The sequence below is a fragment of the Pleuronectes platessa genome, chromosome 19 (assembly GCF_947347685.1).
Source record: "Pleuronectes platessa chromosome 19, fPlePla1.1, whole genome shotgun sequence".
In the NCBI taxonomy this organism is placed as follows: Eukaryota; Metazoa; Chordata; class Actinopteri; order Pleuronectiformes; family Pleuronectidae; genus Pleuronectes; species Pleuronectes platessa.
The window spans coordinates 17,715,047-17,742,978 of record NC_070644.1 but is presented as its reverse complement, the minus strand read 5'-3'; the positions used below and the strand labels follow the sequence as shown (position 1 = coordinate 17,742,978).

The following is a 27,932-nucleotide window of genomic DNA, read 5'->3' as shown; positions in this document are numbered from 1 at the left end:
TCTACTAGGCCTTTTTATATTTATACACAGTTTTCTAGTAACTGATGTAGTTTTGGATATCGTAATGGCCTGGGAGGCATCTGGGGACGGTGCATATGAATTTGCAATCTAGAAAGTTCCAATCAGCCACATGCACGATGAACCCTGTCCACTTTCATTAAGTGTTCACACAGAAGCTGCAGAGACGTGCGTTGACGGATTTGGATTTTGACGAGCGAGCCATCTTTGATCTGCGCCGCACGCTGAAGGGATGATGCCAGCTGGATAATACCCACAGACAGTTGTTGTCCTTGAGTGTGTGTTAGAGGGGACGTCAGGGCACGCACAGAATATAATGATCTACAATGATCTGCATGTTAAATGATCATTTATAATGCATAAAATAAACAAAACTAGAAAGTACAGTGTTGTTGTTCTGTAAGTTAAGTCAAATTTAAATTTTAGTAAGAGATGTGAGAGTTTTCTCCCAGAAGCAGGCTGATGTGTGCTGATTGGTCTGGAGGCGGCCGGATCCTGTAACTTAAGCTGCGATAGAAGTTCGAGGCTATCAAACGCTTTCAGTGTACTCAATTTAATGATAAAGGAAGTTATTAACTGAACTTAATTTCATACCTAACCGGCTCAGGAAATTAACTGTGTGACAGCAGCGAGCACAAAGAACAACATTAAACAGGGATCCAGCATTATCTCCTTCACGATGGTAATTCTACAGCTCATGGACTTCAACACTGATATAAACCCAACTGCATTAAATAAATATTCCTTCCTTTCTTCCTTACTCTATTCTATATTAATCTTCAATCCACTTGCTGTGTGACTTGGGGAAAATACAGTCATGATCTCCAGAGGATAAACCATATGAACTTTCCTCTAAATGTCCCCCTAGTACCGACAAAGGAAACCAAAATATAATAATTATTAATAATATCACTTGTAGAGGCACTTTAAAAAAACGAAGATAGATGGTGAACAGGCTACACTTGTCATGTTGAATCAGTTCAGCTGACTGGTTTTGTTTTAGAGCAGCAGAGATGTTTTGTTTTGAGGTTAACCGGCTCCGGTACTTGACTCAACCACTGAGACTTTCTCCCTGGGGAAGGAACAGAAAGTTTAAGCTTTTTTAAAACTCACCGGTGGGAAAGTCTCCTTCAGTCGTGGAGGTGATGGGCAGAGGATCTTCAATCCAGGGCGTGGCGTGGACGGCGACGCTCCAGTCGCTCCATGTTCCGATCTCTGTGTCCTTGGCCGCCACCTGTGGATCATAACAAACTCGATTAATTTATTTAGACACAAGATTCTAAGTTACACACATAAAATATTTTAGCAAATTTAAACAGAAGATATTGTGGTAATTGCATGAAAGGCATTTTTTCGGGAATCAAACCACTAAGCCTCTGATTACTGGAGCCACAAATCTATAACTTTTAACATCTGTGACTTCTTAACCTCAGTCCAGGCTTGATATTGTGATAAGATCATTTCAAAGGACCAGGCTTTAATATATGTACTGTGTGTAAAACAGTTTTGACTTGTTTACATTAGCAATGAGATGGAGGCGTTACCTGGATGATGTATTCCTTCCCCGCGTAGGCATCAGTGATGGTGTGGGAGATGCTGTCCGATAACTCCACCTAAACCAAGGGAGGAGAGCAGGTGGTTAATAGTGATTAACAAAATAAATCTTATTCAGGATTAAAGGTCTCATGTTGCAAATCATACACAGATTTCTGAATGTGTAATGTGACCCCAGGGATATGGAATTCCTCCAACATCAAGAATGATGAAAATCCCCAAGTAAAAATAGGAAGTTATGAGTTCCTAAGTCAACTTTGGGCCTGGACGTCCTTCCAACCAGAGCTGTACCCATAAATTATGTGCTCAGTATAGAAATCCAGGCCTTTAATGTTTTATGGTGGGTAGGTTCCGCTGGGCCATAGAGTTACCATGTTTAATTCAACCTCATTTATTGACAACACACCTTCCATCATTATTCTGTGCATAGGTCAAGTCTGTTGCTTCATTCTCACTGGGTTTTACATTTTCTCTGTGGAAGCGATTGAACCTCCACGTCCCTGCGGCCTCCACACGCAGGGCACATACCAACACACACACACACACACACGCACGCACACGCACACACACACACACTCATGCATGCAAAACACCAGCAGTGTAATTGATGATTACAGCAGATAGCTCTGGCATCAATGCCACATAATCTGGGAACATAATATGACGCACGGCAAAATAAAAAAAAATCCCTTTTGTGCAGACTTTAATTTGCAAAGCACAGCGGAGAATGAACTGCATGTTTGAGTCACTGGGGAGGGCATGAGAGAATGATTTGCTGCTGCTCTGTAATTTATGGTTAGTGGTGTGTGTGCAAGTGTGTGTGCATGTGTGTGTGTGTGTGCGTTTGTTTGCCTTTTGGCCAGTGTCTGACGGACCGAAAGAAAAATAGGGAGAAGGAGGAGGGCGCTGCTTTTTCTGCTCCCTAAGTCAAATTGAATGATTTAGTGACGTTTCTGTTGCTTTCTGCAGTCTGCCGGTGCAGCAACACACACACATACTGTACACACACACACTGAGACACACAATCAGACCGACTCCAGAGCTGTAGGTTATTTGAAATCCTTCGTTTTAACAAGTATTTCACAGTATTATGTAAAATAGACAACATACAACAACAAAAACTCAAATTAACATAATTTAACCAATTCTAAGGAATTAGCCAGAGGATTTCATGTTTAGAAGAGAGAACCTGCAATACATTACACTGTCTTATTGGATATTTTAAGGATTTATACACAAAATTGACTTTAGACCAGGTAGATGTTTTATATTTAAATCTCATAATGCTGGAGATATTTTGCAAATTTTAGATTTTTCCTCCACGTTGGGCTTCTCGTCAACATGCTAACATCATTTTAAGTCAATCGAACTTAGATTTCTACATATTCCCGATATCTCCAGTCTGCAATTTGGTCGGGAAGCCCCTCACACCAGTGCATCCTTTTAACAACTCTCAGTAACCAAACCCTCCGACCGGGGTTTTCTCTCCTCAGTTCTTCAGGATGTGCAAATGTGCAGTTGATCTGACAAATAACCCCCTTGTACATCCCCAGCATCTGTGCCCCGTCTCTCTTCCTGTAATCTCCCTCTCATCGCTCAGCCTCTCCGGAAAGTTGACCGCTCAGTTTTCAACATCGCCTTGATCTTAACAGCCTCCATTTATCTGCTCTAATTCTCCGACTCTCTCTCTCTTTTACTCCACGGCCCCACCCTCGCCCTCACCCTCTGTTTTGGAAGGAAAAGTTCAGGCCCTATCTGTCCAACCGAGCGCTACATTTACAGGCTTAATTTCATTAGCGGAATGCAATAACAACGTCATCCGAGTGTGCATGTGTTACATGTTCCCGCTGAGTGCTGTGTGCCTGCGTGGGCTGTACTCGAGTACATTGTATACAGTGTGCGTGCATGTGTGCGCTAACAGACATGTGTGCGATGTCTTCCGCTGTTTACATGTGCACCAACCAGCGTATCCAACCATAGCTTCTATCTGCATTCCGTCCTGACTCTAATGTGCACATGTGTTTGCATACAAACGTTTATGTTTTGTGAAAGTTCAGCTTGAGTCTGCGTTCATGTAAATCTGAGCAAGCGTCTTCATAGTGTTATGAGAAAATATCCCTCTCTCCGTTTGTTTCTCTTTGTACTCGCGTGTTTAGACTCAGGTCAGTGTTCCCCTGTTGCTTTGCTATTGGTGTTTACGAGGCTAAAGTGGAAGTAGTGCTTGTACAGGCAAGAGTGCACATTTGCACGGACTGTGTACTGTACGTGTACTGTATGTGTGTGTGTGTGTGTGGAGGAGAAAGTAGCGTAAACAGCTTAGAGATAAACATTTCCAAAGAGATGGATTGTGTTGCTGCGTTGCCAAGTGGCTAAACAGGGAGCAGCGAGAGCAGCACTTAATATCACGTAGTATAGGGAGCGGGGGTGGGGGGGGGCTGGGGGGCAGCGATGACGAAAGATGAGGGGATGTGGTGGGGGGGTAGAATGAAGCAAGATATGTTTTTTGGAAAAGGCTTTCACTAGCGCTGCCAAAGAAGAAACCACAGTTCACACTGCGAGACCGAGCATGTGAGCTGCCCAACCCTCAACGTTAAGATATGTAGACGTGAACTGTGAGAGCCGACCTACGACCTCTGACGCCACCACGACCCGGAGGAGTGAGACTTGTGTTCGGTGCTGATTCTGTGTGACCCTCCAGTGGAGGCTTTGCTTAACAACCCGTCTAACGTGAAGGACGGGGAAGGTTATGTCATTTGAAATTGATATTTCTCTTTGCGTTTGTAAAAGCAGCTCAAAATATCCTTAAGCTGTTTGGGTGCTGCAATTAAAACAGTCTTCATGAGCATATTCACTAAAAGTGTATTTGCAATTGTGTGTGTTTGCACACACACACACACACACACACAAATATTTACGTTCCCATAATCATGTCCCCTGACTCAGGGTAAATATTCACTAAACCACAGATATAATGTGATAATGATAATGATAAAGCCAAATGGACTGGCCACAAAATGGACAATTTTGAGAGTAATGATCCTTAAATGTCGTCACTCAGGAGAAAATCTCATGCGTAAACACCTTATGTCTGTTTGGTGTAAACAGGGAATGTGAGCATGGATGTTTAACGATGAACCTGAGATCACGTAGAGCAGAAATCCACCTGGATCTCCTGACCTCCTTCAAGGTGAGAAACCCAAATGCATTTCTGCCTGCTCCCTGAACCAGGGTTCAATTGCTTTGCGGTGGAATAAATCACACACATGCACACCACAGACACACACCACAGACACACACACACACACACACACACACACACACACACACACACACACACACACACACACACACACACACACACACACACACACACACACACACACACACACACACACACACACACACACACACACACACAGAGCTACAATGCAGACACACTTCAAGAGCTTCTGCACAAATCCAGACAATGAGAGGGGCAGCGAGAGAAGATGTGAACATTCCTCAGGGATTGCATAAGGAACTGTGAGGAAAAGAAGTGACCCTTCACTTTTCACACATCCTCTCCTCTCCTACCGTCTTTAACAACTTTTCAAGTAGGATCTATAAAGTTTGAATTCATCCAATCTCCTGCAAATACACACGTGCACACGAGGTCTTATTATGGGCCCGGTACGTCCAATAAAATCATATCAAACATTTAAATCTGTGGAATGATAGCCTGATATATTTTATGGTCCCTACTGACGCAGCAGGTCAGAGGTGGAAAGGACAATAAAACAGGCACAACAGGAAGAGGAAACACCGGAACAAGGCATAAAAGGGTGATAAATTAGGAGGAGAAGAGGAGAGAGGGATCAGGGAAATGCAGAAAAGTGAGTGTCTACAGAGAGAAGGAGAAGCAGAGAGAGGGAGGGAGGCTCGGAGAGAATTGGCGTCGGTGGTCAGATCTAATCCAGTGAGCATGTCTGTTGTCCTGGAAAGGAAACCCAATTATATGGCACTTCTACTGGCCCGATGGCACTCTGTGTGTGTATGTGTGTGTGTGTGCGCACTGAGAAGGTTGGTCTCATTAGGTTGACTGACAGCTCCCATTTTTCCACCATGCTCTCCTCCCCATTTGAGAACACACACACACATATAAAGACACACACGCACAGAATACGCCAGGTCCGGGGGTAATTTCTCGGACAGTATTTCTCTCTTTGAAGCCCCGATCGCCGCAGCGGCAATTACTGTAAAAGGAAGTTAACCCCAACCCCCCCCCCCCCCCCCCTTCGGGAGGAACCCGGTTGCAAAATCCCGCACTAGACCTAGCACTCTTTAAAAAGCCGGTGGTAGTTCCAGAAGCACGGCGAAGGCGGCGGCGAGTATTAACGCTGTAACGCTGGCATGTCAAAAATGTTTCTGACACGAACGCGTCATGAGAGATAGAACTGAATTCAGAATTGATCCCCTGCTTCCTCCGGTATCCGCTCTGAAAACACTCCTGTCAATGTCAGCAGGTTTTTCTCTGCCAGCAGCTTTTGGATCCTGAGCAAATGAGGCCGGCAGCGTTTTTCCTGCAGTTTGTAGACGGACGTCGTCAAATGTCACGAGTGGCTTGAATGATTGAATGTTAGCTGATGGAGCCGAGGTCTATAACCGACCTTGTGAGGGGCCTGACTTCATGCACGTGTAGATAATGCATGTATGTATTCCTTATATATGTGATAGATATATTTTTCAAGTGGATTCCTACATTGCAAAGTCGTGACATTGATTTTAGAGGTGAGGTACAGGGCCGTACTAAAGAAAAACATGGCTTACATTCCACCTGGAGCTCAATCTGAGCCGTCACCATTTCAACGTTTCCTTAATGGATAATTTAACTCTGGATTACATATCAATTTTCTTGGCTGCCTGTTTGAAATCACAACACATTTGTCTTACATTTGACGAACAGATTATCTTTGAATAAACCGATCAGACTCAGACATGAGGGCAAATTTAAATCTGGGGTTTTTGCCAAAATACTGAATTAGAGCAAAATGAGTCGTGCTGCTTCGGATTGAGCTCAAGCTGCTCAAGAAGCCTCCAGAGCTGCATCCTCACTAGGAACATTTGTCAAAAAGCCTCAAACCGAACATCCCCCCCCTCCTCCAAAAGAAATGTCCCCCATGAGCTCCTGTCCGATGCAATGATGAAAGCTTGAAGCTGACAGCACATGATGAGCTGTGAAACTGGTGCACGCTCGACCACCGCTCTCCCAAGACGTCCGCGTTGCCAAACGGCAGCTGGCATCGCTCACTGGGAAGTTGTAGCTTTTAGCGAAAACATTTTCAGTTTCTGTAAAAATGCTCATGAATACCTAACAAGACGGGGAATACGTCTGTACACAGAGATTATGTGATATTTTCATGAATTTCAATGCCATCAACAGGATATTCTAAAGTTTTGGATGACAGTGGGAGACTAGGGAGGGGGACCCTGCACATGTTTCCAACGTATCGTAGAGGACAGACATATAGGCCCTGGTAGAGCCCAGGATTCGAACCTGTGTAACAGCTTAGGAGGTGCATCCGTTTCAAACAATGTCAAAGCGGCAAAATTGTCCAAAAATGAGCTTTAAGGCATCGGTACTATCCTCAACCACTGTGGAGCCTTTATTGTATTATTTTATTTGCTGTGTTCATCTTCCTGAGCATGAAAGATCCCCCTTGTGTGCCAGATATTAACAAGCTTTGTTGACTTCCTTGTTTCTTTCTATCAGAACTTTATTGGCCATGAGACACCAGCTCCCAGGACGAGGTCAACACAGTGTGTATATATATGTTTGTGTGTGTGTGTGTGTGTGTGTGTGTGTGTGTGTGTGTGTGTGTGTGTGTGTGCTGACTTATCAAGAGAGGATCGCAGTGTGTGCGTTTGAAAGCCCGAGGATTGACATGGTGATCTAGAAATCAATAGAGGCAGAGGAGAGGGCAGCGGCCGCCATTCGTCTTCATTCACCCCTTACACAGTAAGTTCTCCAAAGAGCCGTGAATAGAAAACACTGAAATATCCCAAGTGCAATCTGGGTAACACGCTGGAGATAAGAGAGCTCGTTCTCCGATGCCTGATCTACGTGACACCGCTTTCTATTATAGTGTTTAACGAAGAGAGCAGCCGCCTCCATGTTGCACGTCTGCTTTACTTTATATACTTTTCCTCTACTGCCCCCTCTCTCCTTCCATTATACATTATAAAGTTTTCTATACTAACAGAATGAGAACAGAAGGCCAGTTTAAATTAAAGGAGATATTGTTGATTTGAAGCTCACAACAGATGCACAGTATTTATCCCCGTGTGGATTTTGGTAAAGAACACAATTTGAGTTTAATGTAATTCGACAGCAGAGGCGAATGATGATGACTTTCATACGTGACAGCACTGAATCTGCTGCTGTGTGTGTGTGTGTGTGTGTGTGTGTGTGTGTGTTTTTGTGTGTGTTAAAAAGATGGGATTTGATAAATGGTCTGTCTCTGGCAGTGTCCTTTAGATGGGATGTTTTCCCCAAACAAGGTCTAAACATTTATCATGTGCACCTATGGATACAAATGGATGGCTTGAGGGGTGGATGGTTAGATAGCCGGCTTAATGCATGGATGGAGGGATAGAGGGAAAGATGAGTGGGGTGATGGTGAAACCCTGGGATTGCTGATGGGGGGGGGGGGGGGGGGAGAAGCAGCAGTGGGAAGGTGAGAATGAAACCGGGAGGACTGGAAACTGCAGAAAATGGAGGGAGAGGGAATCTGAAGCACTCATTACCTTCAGTGTCAGACTGGATGGAATAACCTCGTATTCAGTGTCAATCTCTCTGTCATAATAATAATGTAACCATGCACCATCACATACGAAGAGTGTATCTACTGTCGGTGACGTACTTAGCATCACACAACACACACACACACACACACAGACACACACACACATCTCCTGGCTCCCTATCGATTCATCTAAGTGCTCGCAGGGACGGGAGTGACTTTTGGCAAAGATACAAAGACCATTACTAGGCGGGCGAGCTGGTGGAGGAGACGACCCGCAGCAAGGTGGAATGACACCGACGAGGAGAGGTGGGGAAAGAGAGGAGGGAAGGATGGAGGGAGACAAAGTGACAAAGGAAGGGAGAGGGGGAGATGGATGGGCGGCTGGCGAATGCAGCGTGTCAGGCAGAAGGACGATGGCAGAAAAATAAATGTGGGATAAATAAATAAATTAAGCTGCTGTCGGTCGAGCGGATGCAGATCAGACTAAAGAAGAGTTTTAAGTGCACCTCTCTGCTGCAGCTGCTTCGTTTAGTCGCTCTGTCTGTGGCTCTGAGCCTCTAATCTAATTTTCTACTGTTTGCAATGTTCTTTCCAATGTCTTATATATGGAGGGCCTGTAAATCTGTAACACTACTTCACATGTTTTACACTACACATGCCTGTAAATGAGGAAAACATCGGCTTCGGGGGCCGGGACACAAAAAACTGAAAATCCTTTTGGTTTGGGGTCGGGTTCTGTTTGTTTCCTCTCAGACAAACTATTTGTTATTTCTTTGGCTGTGTCTGAATTGTTAGCAAGAGGCTGTTTAAACGCCACAAGTTCTGAACACACAAAAAGTTCTGCAGCTCAAGAACTTCATCAGAAAAATGTGTTCTTTGACTTTCTTGCGTGAGTGTTGTGTTCTTCTTGAGAACTGTGGGGATCAGTGTGTTGACTGTCTGTCAGAATAACACTGATTATCCAGGACTGCCTGTTTGTTGTTATTATTGGATATAAACTCATGTACATGAATGTAAGAGAGCTTCGGATTGCATTTGCATGTATATTAATCTTTTAAATTACGAGAACCAGTCTACAGTTGCTTGTGCGTGTTCATTTATTCATATGCACAGCAGCACTCACGAGTGTAACTGCTCTGTGAACAGTATGCATGGCTTCCTGCATGAGAGTGTCTGCATTGAAACGCTGGTTCTCAGCAGACTGGAGTTCAGCCACGTCCCCAAAGGGCAATTACCGCACAGCAGATGCAGTTTCATACCGTGAAGATGATATTGAGCAATCTGAAAATTGTTCTTATCACAGTCGCTGGACCGGTGCTTTAATTGCTATGAGAGTTCGAGTTCACGTCTCAGCGAAGGGAGCGTGGGGTAGGAATGGAAACAATGCAACATGAGGCCATGGGAAACGGAACAATGTACTGAACTCTCGCAGGCATGCAGATGAGGCGTAGTTTCATCTGTCAACTCTGTTTGACGATTAGCTCTCAGTCACAGGTTGAAGTACAGGAGAAGCTGCAGGAGGGAAGTGCCTGGAAAAGCTGACAAACTCCTGCACCTCAAGCCGTTTATTCACCGCTTTATGGTTTTAGACTTTTTGATCGGTCACTTAAGTGCAAAGCTCGGAGGCTGTGGCACATATTGAAGTGTCATTTGATTTGTGTCATTCACACACACACACAGAAGTGGTAGACGAGGTACGGCCGGGACCTGTCGCGGCGGCAAATGTGATGAAATTGCCACTTTTCCGGAGCGCTGATGCACGCAGGGAATGAGACATTGGCGTCTCAACTGTTGATGTGTGTGTCAACAAGCATATTCCAAGAATTCAACACTAACCATGTGCGCTGCCCTGTGGAGGAAATGTCCTGAAACGGAGCTCGTTGCACCTGAGTGAATGTGTCTGTACCAGTCTGAGGACAATGCATCTTAAAGTAGTTTATCATAAACACACAAAAAAAAAAAAAAACACTATTTTCAACAATATCAGGGATATCTCATATAGGTCGGGCTGGGTACCGTGGCTAAAAGATAAAATCTTGATTGTTTCTCAAGCTTTATAATTCTGTCGGTATTATTCTCCTGCAATAACACAACATTGTTTTGTCTTTGTGTAAAGCGGTAATTTGTGTTCTGGCATATTCAAGAAAAGACAAGAAAAGCAGCCGTCGACAACTGGTACAGCAGACGGGTTAAATACTGTATATGTACATAATAATCAGTTTACGCATGAATAGTAATAATATATGATTAACTTTATCTACATAGCACTTTTCCTGTGAGTGGTACAAAGTGTTTTACAAGGACGTAAACCCTCTCCAGACAGATAGAGTGAACAGAGAAGAAACATGAAACAACAGTTCTCGACAGCTGTGGACAGTTAGTGAGGTGGTGCTGCAGCTTCACGGCAGAGACCTGCACACAGCTCGGTGAACTCCCCACGGCTTCACCTCTCATGACCACCGACGAGAACCGGAGCTGGGATCAGTGTGCAGTCGATCTCTGCAGACGTACACCATCGTTTGATTCACGGGGAGATAGTCTAGAGTCCGGGAGCCACCTCGTGAGTTGTGTGAGAAAGTTACTGAAGCCTTTTTTTGGGGGGAGATTGACAACAATCTACAGACCTGGTCTTAGTGTGTTTGAATCTTAAATTAAATTCAAGATAAGCAAATCAAATTCAGGTTGGAGTGAGAATTATCCACCTGTTAGAATCGTTGTTTCTCGGAGTCTTGTGTCATCGCTGTGACGCAATCGTTCTTTGATTGCAGCCTCCGAAGAAAGAAGTCTGCACCATCCACCACTCTAATTTAAATATTCTTGGACCATCCTTTTAAAATTCCTTGTATGTGAACACTATAAAGTTGACTCTGATTTCCAGGTTTCCTGCCTTGTGTCGTCTCTAACATGTTGTTTTCTGCAGTTTTGTCAGTTTTCAAATCATCCAGATGCTTATTATAATGATCTTTAACTTTTTATGCTTACTTTTACAGGTAAAATCCAGCCTAATTTAAGGTTTCACTCTTCTATCGGTTTATCACAGTCAAGCCAAAGTTCTCTTGTTCTGTTCTTCCGCCTTCAGCCCAGTTTTTTCTTGCCTAACATATTCCAGAAGTTTTTCCATTCCTCCTCCTTTTCATCCCCCGAACCGTTCATCTATCTTCCTTTAACTTGAAACACCTTGTAAGCGATAGCTTCTAAAACTTCCCTTTCAAAGTAGCCTCTCGTGCTCCCTCCTTCCTCTCGTCTGCGCCGCTTTCATCCATTTATCTATCGGAGGCCGACGTCTCTCCATCCATTTCATCACGCTCCCGTCCACACGCCAGTTTCTCTTTTTCCCCCTCACGCATCATCGATTTATCTTCCCGTGCTCTGCAGTGTCGGACTCATGTGCTTTATTTGAAATATTCAAATATAATAAGCGCAACATTCTCTGCCCGTCGTCCCTGGACATGTATGACTCCACATATGACTCCCCTCCCACACTCGGAGCCTGTTATTCATTCTAACTACATGTGAAAGCCGTTCTCTCTCACCTCTGCTGTCAAAGTTAATTGCTCAGCAACACTTTAATTAGCATTCAACCTCTGAGGCTACAATTAATGATGTATATAAACGGGGGTATCTTATTTTGACAGCCTCGTTAGACGCCACTTAATGATTTATGTGAAGGGATGATAATTTAGTATCTAAATCTTTTTATGTTACCATTATCAAGTTTTCTTTTTAAACTAAAGACTGGAGATGGGTGAGAGTCAAATTTTATGTAAAACAACAATCAGTTTTATGTGCTGGTTGTTTCTGATTTCCATCACAAACTGACCTGTTGCAAGACCGTTCTTGAATTAATTTGGGCTAATTATGCAAATGGAAATTCCGAGAGCAGAGATCAGTTAATTATCTATTAACTACATCACACACACTTTCTTGTAGCACCGCCGCCACGGTTTCCCCCTCAGCACTTAATAAACTGGGCGGAGGTGCAACAGTAAAGAATGTCCAGAGGTGACGGGTTCAGACGTCTCCCATCTGAAAACCACACTAAGTGTCTGCAAAACATTAAAACACCCACGACCACGGAGACATTCATCAACCGGCACGGTGCAAAAAGAAAAAAGGGAATACTCCGAGTTTTCAGCTGTCATCGACTGCATTTGTGTAATTTCCAAATTATGTGTTCGTAACCCAATCCAAATATTGACTTAAGGTATCCAGCCCTTCACGTTACGCATTAGTTCACATATTGATTGATTAGTGGTGAGCGGGGGGGGGAGAAAGTGTGTGTGTGTGTCAGGTTTAATAAGCAGTTCAAACCGCGGGGATGTGAGGCGTTGCGTGTGTGTGTGTGTGTGTGTATGTGTGTGTGAGAGAGAGAAACATATGGAGGAAAGAAGAGAGAGAGTGAACTTATATCTTTATGTGAGTTACTGTGATAGGTGTCTATGCAACGTGTGATTTCTTTCACATAAGCAAACTGTGAATAACTAGTTAACTATCTCTAACCAGTCTGAACGGGGTCATTGGGATATTCAGAGTCTGAATAGCATTTAGTCTTTCAACCACAAGAAACCTATAACAAGTTCCCAGAGGATAAAAAACAACATGTTCCTTTTCTTCTATTTGTTTAAACAATTAACACAAAACTAATTCAGTGGTCGAGAACATAATAATGAGCAAATCTTTACACGTGAGAGGCAGAATCCACTTAATACTCGTCCACTTTATAAATCACATGAATCTGTGATTTTAACGCCTGTGATTAATTTGCTGTTGATCGATTCCAAAGTGTAAGCTCCCAGTTTATCTCAGTGGAGGAGCTGAGAGCAGCTAATTCAGGAGGAGAATTAAAATCAAGGAAGCCTCAGGTGCATTTACTTTAGTTCAAGTTGTGTGAACCTGGTGAAAACAAGTAATTACACTTAGATTGAAAATTATTTTTAAACTGCTACACTGATGTTTTAAATTCATTTCTTATGTATATAACATATATAATTTACCGAGTAAGAGAGCCACATAAATTTAGAAGAAAGTCTTAATAGTACAAGAATAAAGCTACATTTAATTTGTGAAATGTCACAATACAGCAAGAATAAAGTCCCAATTTAAAAGAAAGGTGTAATCATAGAATATAAAGTTGTAATTTAGAGAAAAGATGTGATATTACAAGAGTTAAAGAAGAAAGAAAACATAAAATTGTACAGAATATCAGCAAGTTAACTCAAAACCAAAGAAAGTGAGCTGCTGTGATAACCTCAGAAAAGATCAAGGAAAGATTGATGAAACTGTAGAATATAGAAAAAAAGAGGATAAATGATACGGAAAGGTGTGGAAATATAGAAAAAGACAGAAAAAAACTAAATGCATATTGGTGCATCAATCATATAAGTGTGCACGTGTGTTTCCATGTGCAGATCTGTAACCTGAGTTCTTGGAACAACACCTCTGCGAAGCATTGACGTGCATGATAATAGCGCCGCAGCGTTAGAACCCGAGCAGACAGAGCTTTCATCCCTGGAATTCTACAGTGGACAGATTTGCTTTTGCCCTCAGGGGAACCGAGCCCACAAGAAACAGTTGGCTGCAGTAACATAAGCAGGTGAGCGATTATGTCTGTCTGACCACAGATCAAACTTAAACTGCTGCGGGTCGGACCAGAGGCGTTTCTCTGGGTCGCGACTACTTTTGTGTCTCTGAGATCCTGTTAAATATAATACTGTTATTAAAAAAATTCACAAAATAAGCGTATTTATTGCAAAAGAAGCTCATTCTCAGAAAAACATTATTTATCAGCTCCAAAAAAAATCTGCATTGAGTTGAAACTGTAATACGTAGGAGGGCGGATCGGTTTCTTTAAAGCAGCACGTTCCAGAAACGAAACAATAACCAGAGGTTTTCAAATATTAAATAACGCTCCAACAGGTGTTTTCCAGTGTTGACTTACAGCTCTTGGTTATGGAGATCTGAACCCTGATCATTTATAACCCTCTTTGTTTTTGGCTCGGAGAAACGGTTCCGTTGGCTCCTGTAGATTCAACCTTTTTCCAAACTGTATTCCTTTGCCACCTCGACTTACTGTCAATGGCGATACCTGAATATCACACAGACCCACACAGACACACACAGAACTCACATGCTGCCACTGGTCCCGGATGAGCGGTCGGTACCGGAGGAAGTACTTCAGCGGGAAGTTGTCGATGTCGGGCCAGGTGGCCGGGCTGTGCCAGGAGACCTCCAGCCTCCGAGGGTTGAGACGGATCGGGGTCGCTGTCACTCGCTCTGGAGGATCTGGTTTGACTGTGTATGGGGGGGAAGATAAGAACAATTATTTACGAACAATTTAGCACATAAAGCTGATAAAAGGTGCCACACGAGCGGTGCAAACAGCTTTGTGACATCTACTGCAGCTCAGAAGACACACCGCTAAATTTAACGACTATATTAAAGCAGCACATTTCAAAGTCTCAAGAGTGATTTGTAACAAACTCGCACGCTGATATTCCTCCACACAAATAAAACAATTTTTTTGTCTGGTCTCGATTAGAAAGACGCTTTATTATTGTGCGGTTTTGAAAAAGCACATCCTTTGGTTGAAGCGGTGGCCGACAGAGATTGGAAGCATCCCCGAAGATCAGAGCAGCTTGGCTCAAGGTTCAACACATTTGTCTCAACCCATCACAGCACAGCACACAAATAATGCATGGAAGTGTGGAAAATCTGTCTTTCTTTTGTTTCACAGTAATATTAACTCCCTTTGAGGCTCCAGGCTTTGAATAGTTGACAGGAAATCAGAGTTCTGAACAAACCTGGGGCAGCGAGTTTAAAAGATGAGGGAGGCAAAGGAAAAAACATGAGTTTTGAAGCTCTGCAGAAACTTTCCTTGTGTTTCTGTACATTTTCTCGGTCTCATTAAACTCAGAGTACAAGAACCTCAACTGTGCTTAACCTCATCATAACATTCTTCAGACTTCAATGTCGTACATATCCTCATGCCTGTTCCTAACCTGCATTTCCTTTTCCTGCAGGGTACCGACACCTGCCTTCAGCTGTGAACCTCCCTGAATTCACTCAAGCTGCAATTAATGGAGCGAAGCTTACGAGCTAGTTCAGGAAGCCGACTCGAGCTGCACCGCTCCAATCATGGGATATATCTCATTCTCCACAATCCTCTATAATACAAACCCTCCCAATTTGGCAGTAAGCTGCAGAAATATCCCATCATTCCCTTTGCTTGCAACCTTAACTCTTCCTTCACGATTTATGTTGACATGCATTGTAGCATAAGATTCAGGAGGTGTTAGCATTGCACAGTCTACAAACATTAAATCTGATGCTGTACCCAAATTTATTAGATCCATGTTGCACAGAGCGGTTAGCAATAAACCTATTATTATTAAAATCGCTCTTCCTGCAGAGAGAGAAAAGTGGATCCAGTTCAGAGCGAAGCCAAAGTGAAGTCCGAGGAGACCAGGGAGCAGAAATACTGCTCTTTGTTCACGTCAAGCTTTGTCCAACACATGCAAGCAGAGAACAAAACTGAGGGAAATCTGTATGGGCGGGATTTCCCCAAGGCCTTTAAAGCATTCATCTGACTTGAAACACATAGCATTAGCTTTGTGTTGCATGAGCAATGAACTCATCCTCCTTTTGATGACCTCTGGGAAGGCACCTGAAATCGGACCGAGCTCAAACTAATATCACTAGAACCAGAAAAAAGACCTTCTCCTACATCGAGAGTTTTGAAATCTACCAACAGGAGTTTAACTTCACTGGCTTCTAAAGGAAACAGTTTGACGAAAGTTCAAATGTACAACTGATGATTCATAAGAGAAGACTTTCTCAGTATTTATAAGATTTAGACTTTAAAACATGGGAATAAAAGTTAAAAGATGTTTTAACCCAGGTAAAAATAGAATAAAGAAATAAATAATATTAGAAAGTTGTGCGATCATAAGCGTCTCATTTTATCAGATCCAAGATCTGTTAATGCTTTGGCCTAAAAATGTCCGTCATGCCTCCAATGGTGCAGTTTATTCTAATTTGCGTCCACATCACTGCGGCTCTTTCCTTGTTTAAGCGTCACGTTGCAAAAAGTCCCTGTGACCTGTCCTTTATCTTTCAAATAGCTTCACGTGAGAATGTTTTATGCACCGACTGCTGAAAATGGAACAAGACACCAGGAGGTGGAGCGACTAATCTTTCTTCCCAAAAAGTAAAAGAAAAAGTGGTGAAAACTTCTCTCACAGCGGCTGAGATCAAGCAGCATAAAAGAGATAAAACATTTTGAGATTTGCAAAAGCTTAATCTGCATGTAGAGCTCAATGTAACAACGCATGTCTGAGCTCATCCAGGTTTTTCCTTCTCTATGCTTGTCGTTTTTCTAAATCCATTATTAGCTGCCATCGAGTTCTTTTACTTAATGCATCCAGGTGTGACCGCCTGACAAAAAAAGGACATAAAACTCTGTAGCTCCTCTCTCATGTCCTCACACCTGACCGTCAATGCTCTGTAATAAATAGCTTTTTCAAAAAGAACCCAAAAAATACTGGATGATGACATCCATCAGTGCACTTGAACAAATGGGAAAGATGGGTAGATACAGAGTGTCAGGATCTACAGCGATACCTCACAGAATTACTCAAAAAGGACAATGGAACAAAAAGGTTTTAAAATAAAAAGTCTGCTCTTCAAGAAGAAGCTGTAATATGTGATTTAAGAGCACAATATGAATGCTCCTCCATTCACAAAGCCCATGGCTTATTACCAAAGCTAATATATATATATAATTTAGAGTGTTAAAATCTTCACTATGTTAACATTGACACAAATATTAAGATATGTACCGAATTAAAACATTTTCTAATTACCTCAGCCTGTTTGAGGTCTTACTTGGAATAAGCAATAATCATATTAAGACAAATAATATTCAATTATCAACTCATTTAATCACCATAATCAAAATAATGAACATTTTCCAGGTCTCTACCCAAATTCAGTGCAGTTTTCTAATGAACAAATGTGAATGAATGGGATTCAATCAACTTTCTTCATGCAAATATTGAGTCTTAGGAAATCACAAAAACAGCATGAAGCACTTATTAATTATCATAATTATTTATGGCATTCATGGCAAATATAGGTATTACGCAACTAGTTTAGATTAATTTACCACAAATAATCGCTCGACATCCCTAGAAATGAAACATTACACAATCCTACTCTGTGTTTTGAATCAGCATCTTGAAACTCTGACAACAATCTGACCTCCAGCTTGTGTCGTTTCGTTTCCTTGAAGCAGCTCTGCAGGATTCGGGTTCTCTTGGGTTCTAAGTAATTCCACTACTGCTCTTCAGAAACCTCCTGCTCTCCTAGAGAGAGTCGTACTTGTTAGGTTTTTATGTATGGCAGCAATTAAGTTAGAATGACTCTGCACCTCCGCCAGGTCCAGGAGGGCTTTTCATTCTTCTGATCTCTGACCTCCTTTTGTGGAGAGAGTCAGCAAGATATCACAACACGCTCATTTTCCTTTTTCTTCTGCTAAATGAATAGACCTGAATAACAGATCGGCTCGTAAAGTGAAGCTTGGAGATTTGGTTGCATGAGGAAAACAAACAGAATTATTCTCTCGCTGTCATTGACCCGATCGCTTTTAAAATCCGCTTTTTACTGACTACTACAGAGTTTCTGTTTTCCCACAGAGTAACTTTAAATGAACCTTGGACACAATCACTTTCGAGGTAATGATGCTGCTTCACCCCGTCTTTGGAATTCGGTTACACTCTATTCATTAAATCCCAGTGAATGTGAAACACGTTACCAAATGACAGCCGGGGCCCAGGTGGTGTAGAAGTTTTTCTTTGTCGTGTGTATAAATGGTTTAACTGCGGCAGCCTTTACACTTCAGTTGTCGTTTGATCACTGTGACACTCGAAAGTTTTAATCAATCATTTGATGAGTCTGGAGCTTCCTTCAGGGATCTCTTTAACTGTACCCACACACACACACAGGCTCACGCACATGCACACACATGCACGCACAATCTCATCTCATCTAATTTCATCCCAGCTTTGGTCGGATGAACAAGGACAGTTGAGAATTGTCTTACTCCCACTCAGAATTCAGAAGTGCACCAGGAAGCATGAAATTGTTTTATTTATTTACGATCTGCCTCGTTGTCCCCGAAAATGAATGTGACTTACAACCTAGAATGGCATGAGAGAGACTTTTAACAAGGAGGCGATGAAGAGGAGGATGAATAATACCACGCAGAAAAGAAACAGAAGGGAAACGTGGGAATGATGAAGGGGAGAACAATTTGAAAACATGTTTTTATGAAGTTTTTGCCCTTTTCAAACTGTGTTTTCTTTGACAATAACAGGTCTTTTCGTTAGTTTTGACCAATTACAGCAGCTGTGTTGATTTATCAGTTATACTGGGAGAAAAAAGCCAGTGGTCTTAGCTTGTTAAAACAAACCACAGTATTTAAAAGCCTGTGAATGGATCTTACCAGAAAGTGGTAGTACTTCATTTTATTACTTCCACAGAAGAGGGTATATTTTTATCAGTGTATGATTGTCAAGAGCGTTACACAAAAACAACCGGACGGGTTTCCACAGAACTTGGTGTAGTATGAAGTATGGGTCCGATCCAGATCCGGTTAGGGATCCAGGAACATCTAAACTTTAGGGAGTTTTAAAACAGTTTTGTTGATTTTGTCAATTTGATGCAGATCCAAATAAAAATCCAGATGTAGTGAATTTAAATGTTGAATAAAAAACTGATTTCTTATTTCTTTGTGATAACGCAACATGTTATTTTCTAACTGCAAAATTAAAAAGTTTGAGAAAGTAATTGCGAGACATTTAAGCCAAATATATGAAATTCTCAAACTTAACCCGAGAAGATTTGGTTGACGGCAGCGGAGGGATAGAGAAGGGAAAGAGCTAGAGGGGAAGAACCAGGAGGGAAGAGAATAATAAAAAGTACAAAGTCAGGAGAAGGGCGTGCAGGGATGAATGGGAGAGCGGAAGCAAAGAAAGGAGCAGTGGGGTATTTTGCTATCACCAATAGTTGTGGGATATTTCCTCAGCCAAGGCGCTAATCCGGCTAGCATTAGCATTTTCATGAGTCCTGTGTCCGGCGCTTGGCAGAGCATGTCACAGCCTCATTTGGTTACTTATATGTACACACACACACACACACACACACACACATACATGCACGCGGACACACACACACTCGCTCTTTCCTTTTTCAATACACCCTCTCAACCGACTCGCTCCCCACAGTCGTGTTTGTGAGTCATGCACACCCGTATCGCACTCGGGGCAATACAACGGCGCTGAGGACTGCCGGCAGCAACTTCCCTTATCTGCCAAAGTCTTCCTCATTCCTTCTTTAAAATGAATTTCTCCTCTCCGCTGCTTTCCGGGCCTGAGCCGCTTATGAATTCTAAGAGTCTTGCTGGTATTATGTGGCCCTGTGCAGCCTATGAGGGAACAAAAACTTCACAATCTAAACCTGCACTTTTCTTTACGAGTACTTACCGAGCAACTTTAAAGGGGAAATGTAATAGTCAATCAAAGCACTACGTTAAAGTTAATTTTGAGTTTGGGTTATTATCTAGTGCCTCTGGTAATGACCTGGGTGCACAGTCAGTGGGTTTCTCTCTAATGGACTAAACTGCTGGTTAAAGAAAAGCTGTGCCTCTCTTCTTTCAGCCCGTCGACATTTATTTGTCCGTTGTCTTTCTGGCACCGAGCAGAGATATGTGTCTGCTCAACAAATCTCCAGAGAGGGAACCAGAAGTGAATTAAATCAGTCACCTGTCGTGCAACACATTTCTAAATTGCTCAAGGGTTGGAATCCTCACAGAGATAACGTGACACTCTGTATTTTAGTTAATTCTGCGTAGGAGATGGGTCTTAAATTTGTCCCTGACCTTAAAAGCCCCAAAATCGTTGTTGATTAACTTTAATAAAAAGGTTTATTATTATTCTGCAGGTTGAATCAGTGAGAGGGAAATATTTCAAAAAATATTCAAAATACCTTTTTTCTTTTGAACCTTCAGGAATTTTAATTAAACCATTTGGTTTGGAGAAAATAACATTTTTATCATGTGCCGCTTCAACAGTGACCCAAGTGTCTAATACAACACCTGTCACTTTATATCTGCTCTCACAAGAGAAAGAATAATGTTGCGGCAAAGGAGAGTGGAAGGGAAAACCACACGACGCAATAAAAACTTACCTATACTGGACTCCTCGAAGGAGATGGTGGTGGAGGCTTTCCCCAAGGCGTTGACCGCCGTCACGTTCACTTTGTAAGGGAAGCTGGAGAAGACCTCAGGAAACCGGACGTGGCAGCGGTTCTTGTGGACGGAGTCTTTCTGCACCTCCAGTGAACGCTGGTTGTGTCTGGAGAGGAGAGGGGAATTAAAAAGCAGGGTTATGTAAAAAAACTACTTGACAGGTTTCCTCCAAACTTTGTGGAGGGATTGAACTTGGGCCGAGAAACAATCCATCACACGGCGGTGGAAGAATTCTTTTGGATGTTGGGTTCTGGTTCTACTCTTCCAGTTCAAACTGATTCTATCTCCTGCTATCCTGCGACTTTTACTATCTTACTTTGCTTTGTGTACATTGTCTTTACAGTTTTACTTCTGTATTTTACATTTACAATTCGGCTACATGTTGTCATAATGTTAATCTACATTATGTGAGCATTAATTGTTATTGCAGATAAAAGTTAAATATCAGCGACTTTACAACAGAGCTCAAAATCACAACTAACGCTCTATGCTCAGCTTCACTGATCTGGACACAGTTTGGTACATGAACTGGACTTTTACCAGCTTACTTTTGTTTTTGTACGTGCTTTTACTTATTAGAATTTATATCACATATGTGTGTAGGCTAAATCTTGTCCAACCTCACACAGTAGATTTATATTCTGTCTATAGTGAGTCAGTGGTCTCAAGGGAACAGATAAGGACAGGAATAATTCTCTTTTGTTAGGATCTTGAGGGGAAAAAAAACATACAAGGCTGTTGCTGATTTGCAAGAAAAACATCAGAATAAGCATCTCTCCACCTGTTGAATGCTTCTTTCCTCCGTGCACAAAAAACAAACCGCTGCCGCTCTCCCTGCTAATCTCTTTATAGTCCTCTTCCTTTGTGCCTCTCTCTCTCTATCCCTCTGTCCCCCTGCTTCACTCCTCATTATTATTCACACAGAATAATGCTGCTGTTACAACATTAATGAATCCACCTGCTGCGGCGGGCGCTGTGGGACGCTGTGATCTGGGAATATCAAAGGGAACATGACAGAGACAGACTCACCGGGTTTCCAGCCACACGGCGTGAATATTTAAGATCTGCCCACTGTCCTGTAGTGACGCAGCTGCCCCCCCGGTGACACCGAGCGAATGATATTTTTAGTTTTTAACTTAAAATGTAAATCATGTTGTTCACATGTTAGTTTGCTGTTTTTGTTTCCATGCAGTGTTTTTCCTCTCTGTTCTGTATGGTTTTTAAATGAATTTGGCATAAAACATTTTTTAATTTATATCTAATACAATTTAAAATCCAAGTGAGTCATAGTCATCTGTGATTTGACTTTCTACCGTGTAGAGAAGATCAACAACGACTTAAGTCATAAGGTCATAGGTCACAGGTCACACCAACATATGGAGAGGACTAAAAGACGACTAAATCCACAAGCTGCACCCGGACACGTTTATAAACTTACTGTACGTCCACTTCGAACGTGGTGGGGATGTACGTTGCGTAGAGCTGGTGCCAGCTGCAGTAGAAGCCTTTAGGGTAAGTGTTGGATCGACAGGTGACCGTGGGCTCTCGAGGCGGAACTACACAGAGAGAGAGAGAGAGAGAGAATAAATACAAGAATCTGTTAAATTCTGAGTAGAATTACTACAGTTTCACAAGTATTTCATATAAAACTCAAAGTCAGACAAACAGAAAAGTGACAGTAACACTGATGAATGAGTCGAATTTGTTTCTTTTGACACCATCTTGCTTCTAAAGTTATCAGGTCGGGTCAAACATCACTCAATCAATCTATAGGAGTCAAGTCTGCTTTTAGTTAATGTTTAAAATGTAGGAAATATCTTCTCTCAAACAGAAATTTTAGCAGCACTTAGAAGTGGAAAACTTAAAGGAGACGGGAGGAGGAGGAGGAGGAGGAGGGAAGATGCTGTGTTGAGAAAGGAAGGATATTGGAGTGGTGGAGCAAAAGAAGAATAAAAGAGGTTGGCCGGAGAAAAAACAAAAAAAAGGAGTGATGTGATGTTATGCCAACTCTGGCCTCCTCCAAGATTAGTGTCTTTTCTTCACAGCTAGTCAACCGCATACTTGTCTACCACTCCCTCTTTCTCCCAGCAGCGTTCTACCCTCTCACCCTTCCTACCCCAATCACACACTCCTCATGTACAGTACGTGTCCAGCTGCACTATCCAGAAAGTCAAGTTCCAATTGTATTATTACACTAAACATATTTATATATACTTTATAACTTGTCTTTTCTGTTCCTCCATTTACTCTCCTGTAATCGTCTTTTAAAGGTTTTTCATTTCACACATTGTGCTTCCTTGTTAAGGACTCTTTCAGGGAATTGCTTTGCTCTCCAGAGATTAATTAAAGTCTTAAAACTCAACTTAAGACATATTTATAAATGTTTCTATCCCCCCCAAAATATTCCTTCATGACCTTACAATGTCTTCACCTCAGTTAGTTTCAAAGATCTATGAAAAGCTAATTATCCTCTGTCTCTCATTTCCTGTTTCGCTATAAAAAGTTATGAATTCTTATATATGTATACGCACTATAACTATTGAACGTAGAGGTGAAAGATAAGACGAGCCAACAGGCTTGACTACGTTATCTAACAGCTAATAACATGCTGCTAATATTAGATAAACTTCCCCCGTTGCCTGCTCTGACTCAGCGATAACACAGATAATTAAACCTGACTCTGCTTCGGATCTGCCTCGCGGTGAAATGAGAGGAATCAGAGGTTGCCGACGGGGAAGTGATATGGAAAGCTCCACCTGTGTTTAGTTCACTCTCAATATGTCATTATATGGATAATACAGTGATAATTAAAAACATTTCACAAGGTTTGTTAACTTTCATTGAACAGGCTACATGGTTTTTAGTGGCCGCAATGGAAAGCAGCCAATGAGTGATGTACACTCCTGATATGACCAGTTCACTGATAACGGCTCCATTCAAACTATTTCATTCTTCCTTTCATATACAGTCGGTAACACACACCGGGGTCGAGCCGTCTTTAGGAGCCACTAACCCCCGTCATTGTTGCAGACATGGGAAAAAACGACATGAGCTGCTGGGCCGGACAGGATTCGTGTCCCATGTGGGGGAAAACGATATCAGAGCGTGTTTGCACAGCTCACAGCTTCCAGGGTGTGTCCAGGAAAAAGAGGAATCAGTCAACAGAACCATGTTACAGAGACGGGTCGGAGATACGTTTTTGTTTCCAGCTACTTCCAATAGTTTGATATGAGTTAAGAGTGAGAGTCAGAGGTCAGGGGGGGATTTCCAAGTTTGTGGTTTTGGGGGATTTCTGAAGTTTAGATTCGTAGCTTGTGTTTTGGAATTTTACTCTGAATTGTTAATCTTAAATCTTCTTAATGCCAATCAGGATTTATCTTGGGATGTTTGAAAGTGATTACATGTGCACACAACATGTCATAAAGTTAAGACTAACACAAATATATGTTTGAAAAATATGTGTATGTTAATGTAATTAAGGAAAAAAATCAATATACACTGTGAAGAAGTGATTTCACAGAATTTATGTGTATTATTTTAAGTGTAAATGCCATAAATTACAATAAATTACTTATACAAAATATGAACTCACAGTTGTAATCCGTAAATTTAAGATAAATAGATTTTCCCGGTGATTTTTCAACTGATTAATGGTCTTGAATGTAAAATTTGATTTAATTCCATGAAAAAAAAAAGATTTAAATGTTTTTGCTGCCACAGTTTTTACCATTTTCTTCTTCATTCTTCACAGTGTACGTTTGTTATCATTAGGTTTATAAAATAAAGTGAGTGTCCTGATACTCAATCAGTATCCAGAGTATTTCCAGTGGCGACCCAGTGTCTCCAAAATAAACGTTGAAGAAAACCAGCACACGAGGAAAGACAATCCTTCTGGGGGGGGGGGGATGTTACAAAGAGCAGACGGACATTTCACTGCAGCATCACGTCTAAGAACTGCTTTTACTTCTGCATGTGTTTTCTATCTGTAACACTAGGAGAGAAATATACGATGTCAGCGGTGCTAAGTCTGATTCATCCACTTCTCAGCCTCAGTTTTCAGAAAACGTTATTTTGTCACTTTTTGAAGTTGCAGCACTTCCTAAATGTGACGCCTCTTCTTTTCTATCTCGGCCTCTGTCTGTTTACCCTTGGCTTCAGAAATTCCTCTTTTGGGATCAATAGTCCTGACCGTAATTTGAGGAATCCTATTTCTTCTTCTAATTTATGGCTCTATGAAGATGAATTCACAATAAAAACTTCTCTACAGCAGCTTTCTGTCTAATTAATTCATGATGAGAATACGATATTGCCGCTGCGTCTTTTGCCCACGGATCCTCTCAGTGTTGTATTTGGTCAAACACACACACAAACACACACACAGGCCTACAAATAGAAGGCGTGGGCGCACTGGCTGCCGTGGGGTCACTTCACTGTCACACACAGCTGCGTGTAAGCATTCACCCCGGCAACTAATTAGCCTGTCAATACAGCCAACAATGAGATGCCAGAGACGACGTCCAATCACACTCCATTAATCACAGAGAGTAATTGGGGCCATCTCAATCAACCCGCTCCTCATCTGAGAGTGTCAGTTAAAGAAGTCACAAACGCACAATTTAGAGCACAACACACCCACACCCACCCACACACACACACACACACCCACACACCCACACACACACACACACACACACACACACACACACACACACACACACAATGGGAGCTGCAGGGACCCGGTTTAGGCTTCGTGGAATTAGCTGTAATCAATCAAATGAGCTTATTAGCTACTTGGAGGAGTTCAAAGATGAAAACAAAGCCTAGAGGAAAAACTAAAAACTGAAGCAGTGCAGGCGGGAGGAGGATGAGAATAAGTGTTCGCTCACGTCAGCCATGTTTGGAGCGAATTGTTCAAACTCTGGGATGTTTACTCCTTTAATTGATCTTTAATTCCGCCCTGAGTGAGAGGCGTCAATCAAACCAGAGCACCTCACAGAAAGAGATGTTTGTTCAGGGAAGTGAGGTCTGAAGCATCAATGCTAAATGACCGCACGGCATAAAGGGTGAGAACGTACAAGGAGACAGATGTTTAATACCAGCTGCTCAACACAGTTTGCAAGGGCGAATCAAAAACCTGGTCTATTTCTGACAAAGTAGGTTCTTTTAAAAACAGTTTGATTAACATTTAGAAAGACCTCGATTACTCATTTAACTTGAGGCTGAACATTTCTACAGAGACGTGGCTCCTTTCTCCGAGGCCGTCCGTCCTGAGAGATCCAATCACAAGTGGTCAGCGCCGAGTTCTCACTTCCCTGTTCAATGATAGAGTTTACAGATGTGTTGATGGCAGTGTTTGTGTATAAACTGATATTTAGGGCACATCTGCACTGTTTTTCCACCTTTAGCTTTGGTGATCTTATACCAAATCACAGTCGTAAACAAAAGTGACTTGTTGGCTCAGTGGCCAACGAGTACGAAAATGCCAGAGGATGTAAAAACATTCAGCGTTTGAACATCGAAGACGAGAAAACAGAAGGAGGGAAAAGAGGACGTGATGGGAAAGGACGGGTGTAACCAGAGGCGGGGATGAAAGAAGAAGAAGAAAGGACAGTGACAAGAAGAGAAGAAGAGAGAGCACATGAACAGCAGACAGGAGATGAAACCGGACATCATTCTTTCATCAGATTCTACTAGAGTGGCCTTAAAAAAAAAAAATCAAACCACCACAAGTACACATGCATATGAAGCTGCAGCTCATTCGCTTTACAGAAAACAAAACATCAAACGCTTCCTATGCATTAATGGAAATTGATTGAAGCAGAACGGAGTGGAGAGGACGAGAGATAACGCAGCTGTAGGAGAAAATAAATCAAAGAACAAAGACAGAATGAATATTAAAGGCAATAAAACAGTGATTCTAATTAAAATGATATTGTGCATGTTGTCCCCTTTTCCCCTGTGAACCACCCGGTGAGACGTCACCTGAGTCGGTGGCAGACAGGACACCACTCATGAATAAATGTTATTTGAATTAGGGCGCTTTCATCATCTGGTTTATGAATTGCTAAATGTTGAATGTGATTTGGCGGACGGCCTTTGTTAGCCCCATGAAACGCACACCTGCACGTGCACGTGAGGTGGCTGGGGCTACTTTTGAATGATAATAGGTCACAGACTCATGGCTCATAAATCATAATGAGGAAAATAAGAGTAATAGAGAGAAAGAGAGACACCAACTATTCTTTCTGAGCCTCGCTAAGCCTCACTCCTTTCGTTTTATCAATCAATATCAAAGATTCCATCAATTATTCATTTTAAGTTTAACCAGGCCTTGGCCTCTGGCTCTAATGCGGAACTCTTGCAACCACACACATAAAAAAAACATCTCTGATTTCAAGTTTCAGACACGGATTTGAAATTCAACCTTTTTCTGTTTCAATATTTAATGTTATGCCCTGTTTTTAGATACTTAATGTTACAGTTAAACAGCAGAGAAAAGCATTTTCTACCTCAAGAAAGTTATGATGAGGTGTCTTAAGGTTTTCATCAATTAAAAGGTGGGCGAATGCTTAAATGACACATGCAACAATATATAAGGAACCTCCATTTCTAATCCTTGAGATCACACGGTGCAAATCGTGATAGAGTCTCGGTCTCACACTCTCTTCTTCTTCTTTTACTATTCTAAACCTGTCACACAAAAATTCTACAGACACACACACACCCCCCCACACAAACACACACAGACCTAAGTTCAAGCATCATCTCTATCTTCCTAAGGACAGTCACATGTCTACCCCATCCCTAGCACTAAACCCAAACTCTAACCTAAACCTTTAAGCCAAGTAGTAACGCTCCCGCCGCCCTTTGAAGATGAGAGGACCGACCATCACGTCCCTTCTTTCCCAACAGCTCCTCACCCCACAACACTCACACTGGTCCCCACAAAGATGGAAATAGAAATAGAGACACACACGGAGACAAAAAAAAAATGCTTTGAGGGACAATGACATCCAGTGGCCTGGTTGCTGGGCTGCAGACCCAGTGGTAATTGGTATTTGCTTGTGTTGGTCGCCTTCCTGTCGCTTTGTGTGTGCGGCTGTGTTCATGTGTGTGTGCACGCGCCCTCCTGTGACAAAGATCCTCTTTTGCGAGACCCAGAATTTTTGTGTGACAGGTTTAGAATAGTGGAGGAGAAGAAGGGAGAGTTTCGGCTTAGAGGGAGTATGAGAGAGAGAGAGAGGACTACAATGACACACCGATTATACACCGAC

The 27,932-nt window shown here is 42.2% G+C and overlaps 1 protein-coding gene across 2 annotated transcripts in view; it reads right to left on the bottom strand.

The window, feature by feature from the left end:
• cntfr (ciliary neurotrophic factor receptor) overlaps window positions 1-27,932 on the bottom strand; it is a 190,721-nt gene that overhangs the window by 6,352 nt on the left and 156,437 nt on the right. For both annotated transcript variants that reach the window (XM_053410658.1, XM_053410659.1), the window contains 5 exons: window positions 22,097-22,214; window positions 20,598-20,764; window positions 14,482-14,645; window positions 1,563-1,631; window positions 1,132-1,252 (listed from right to left, as the gene is read on the bottom strand). In XM_053410658.1, coding sequence (XP_053266633.1) covers window positions 1,132-1,252; window positions 1,563-1,631; window positions 14,482-14,645; window positions 20,598-20,764; window positions 22,097-22,214 — 639 coding nt within the window. The remainder of the gene's footprint in view (window positions 1-1,131; window positions 1,253-1,562; window positions 1,632-14,481; window positions 14,646-20,597; window positions 20,765-22,096; window positions 22,215-27,932) is intronic.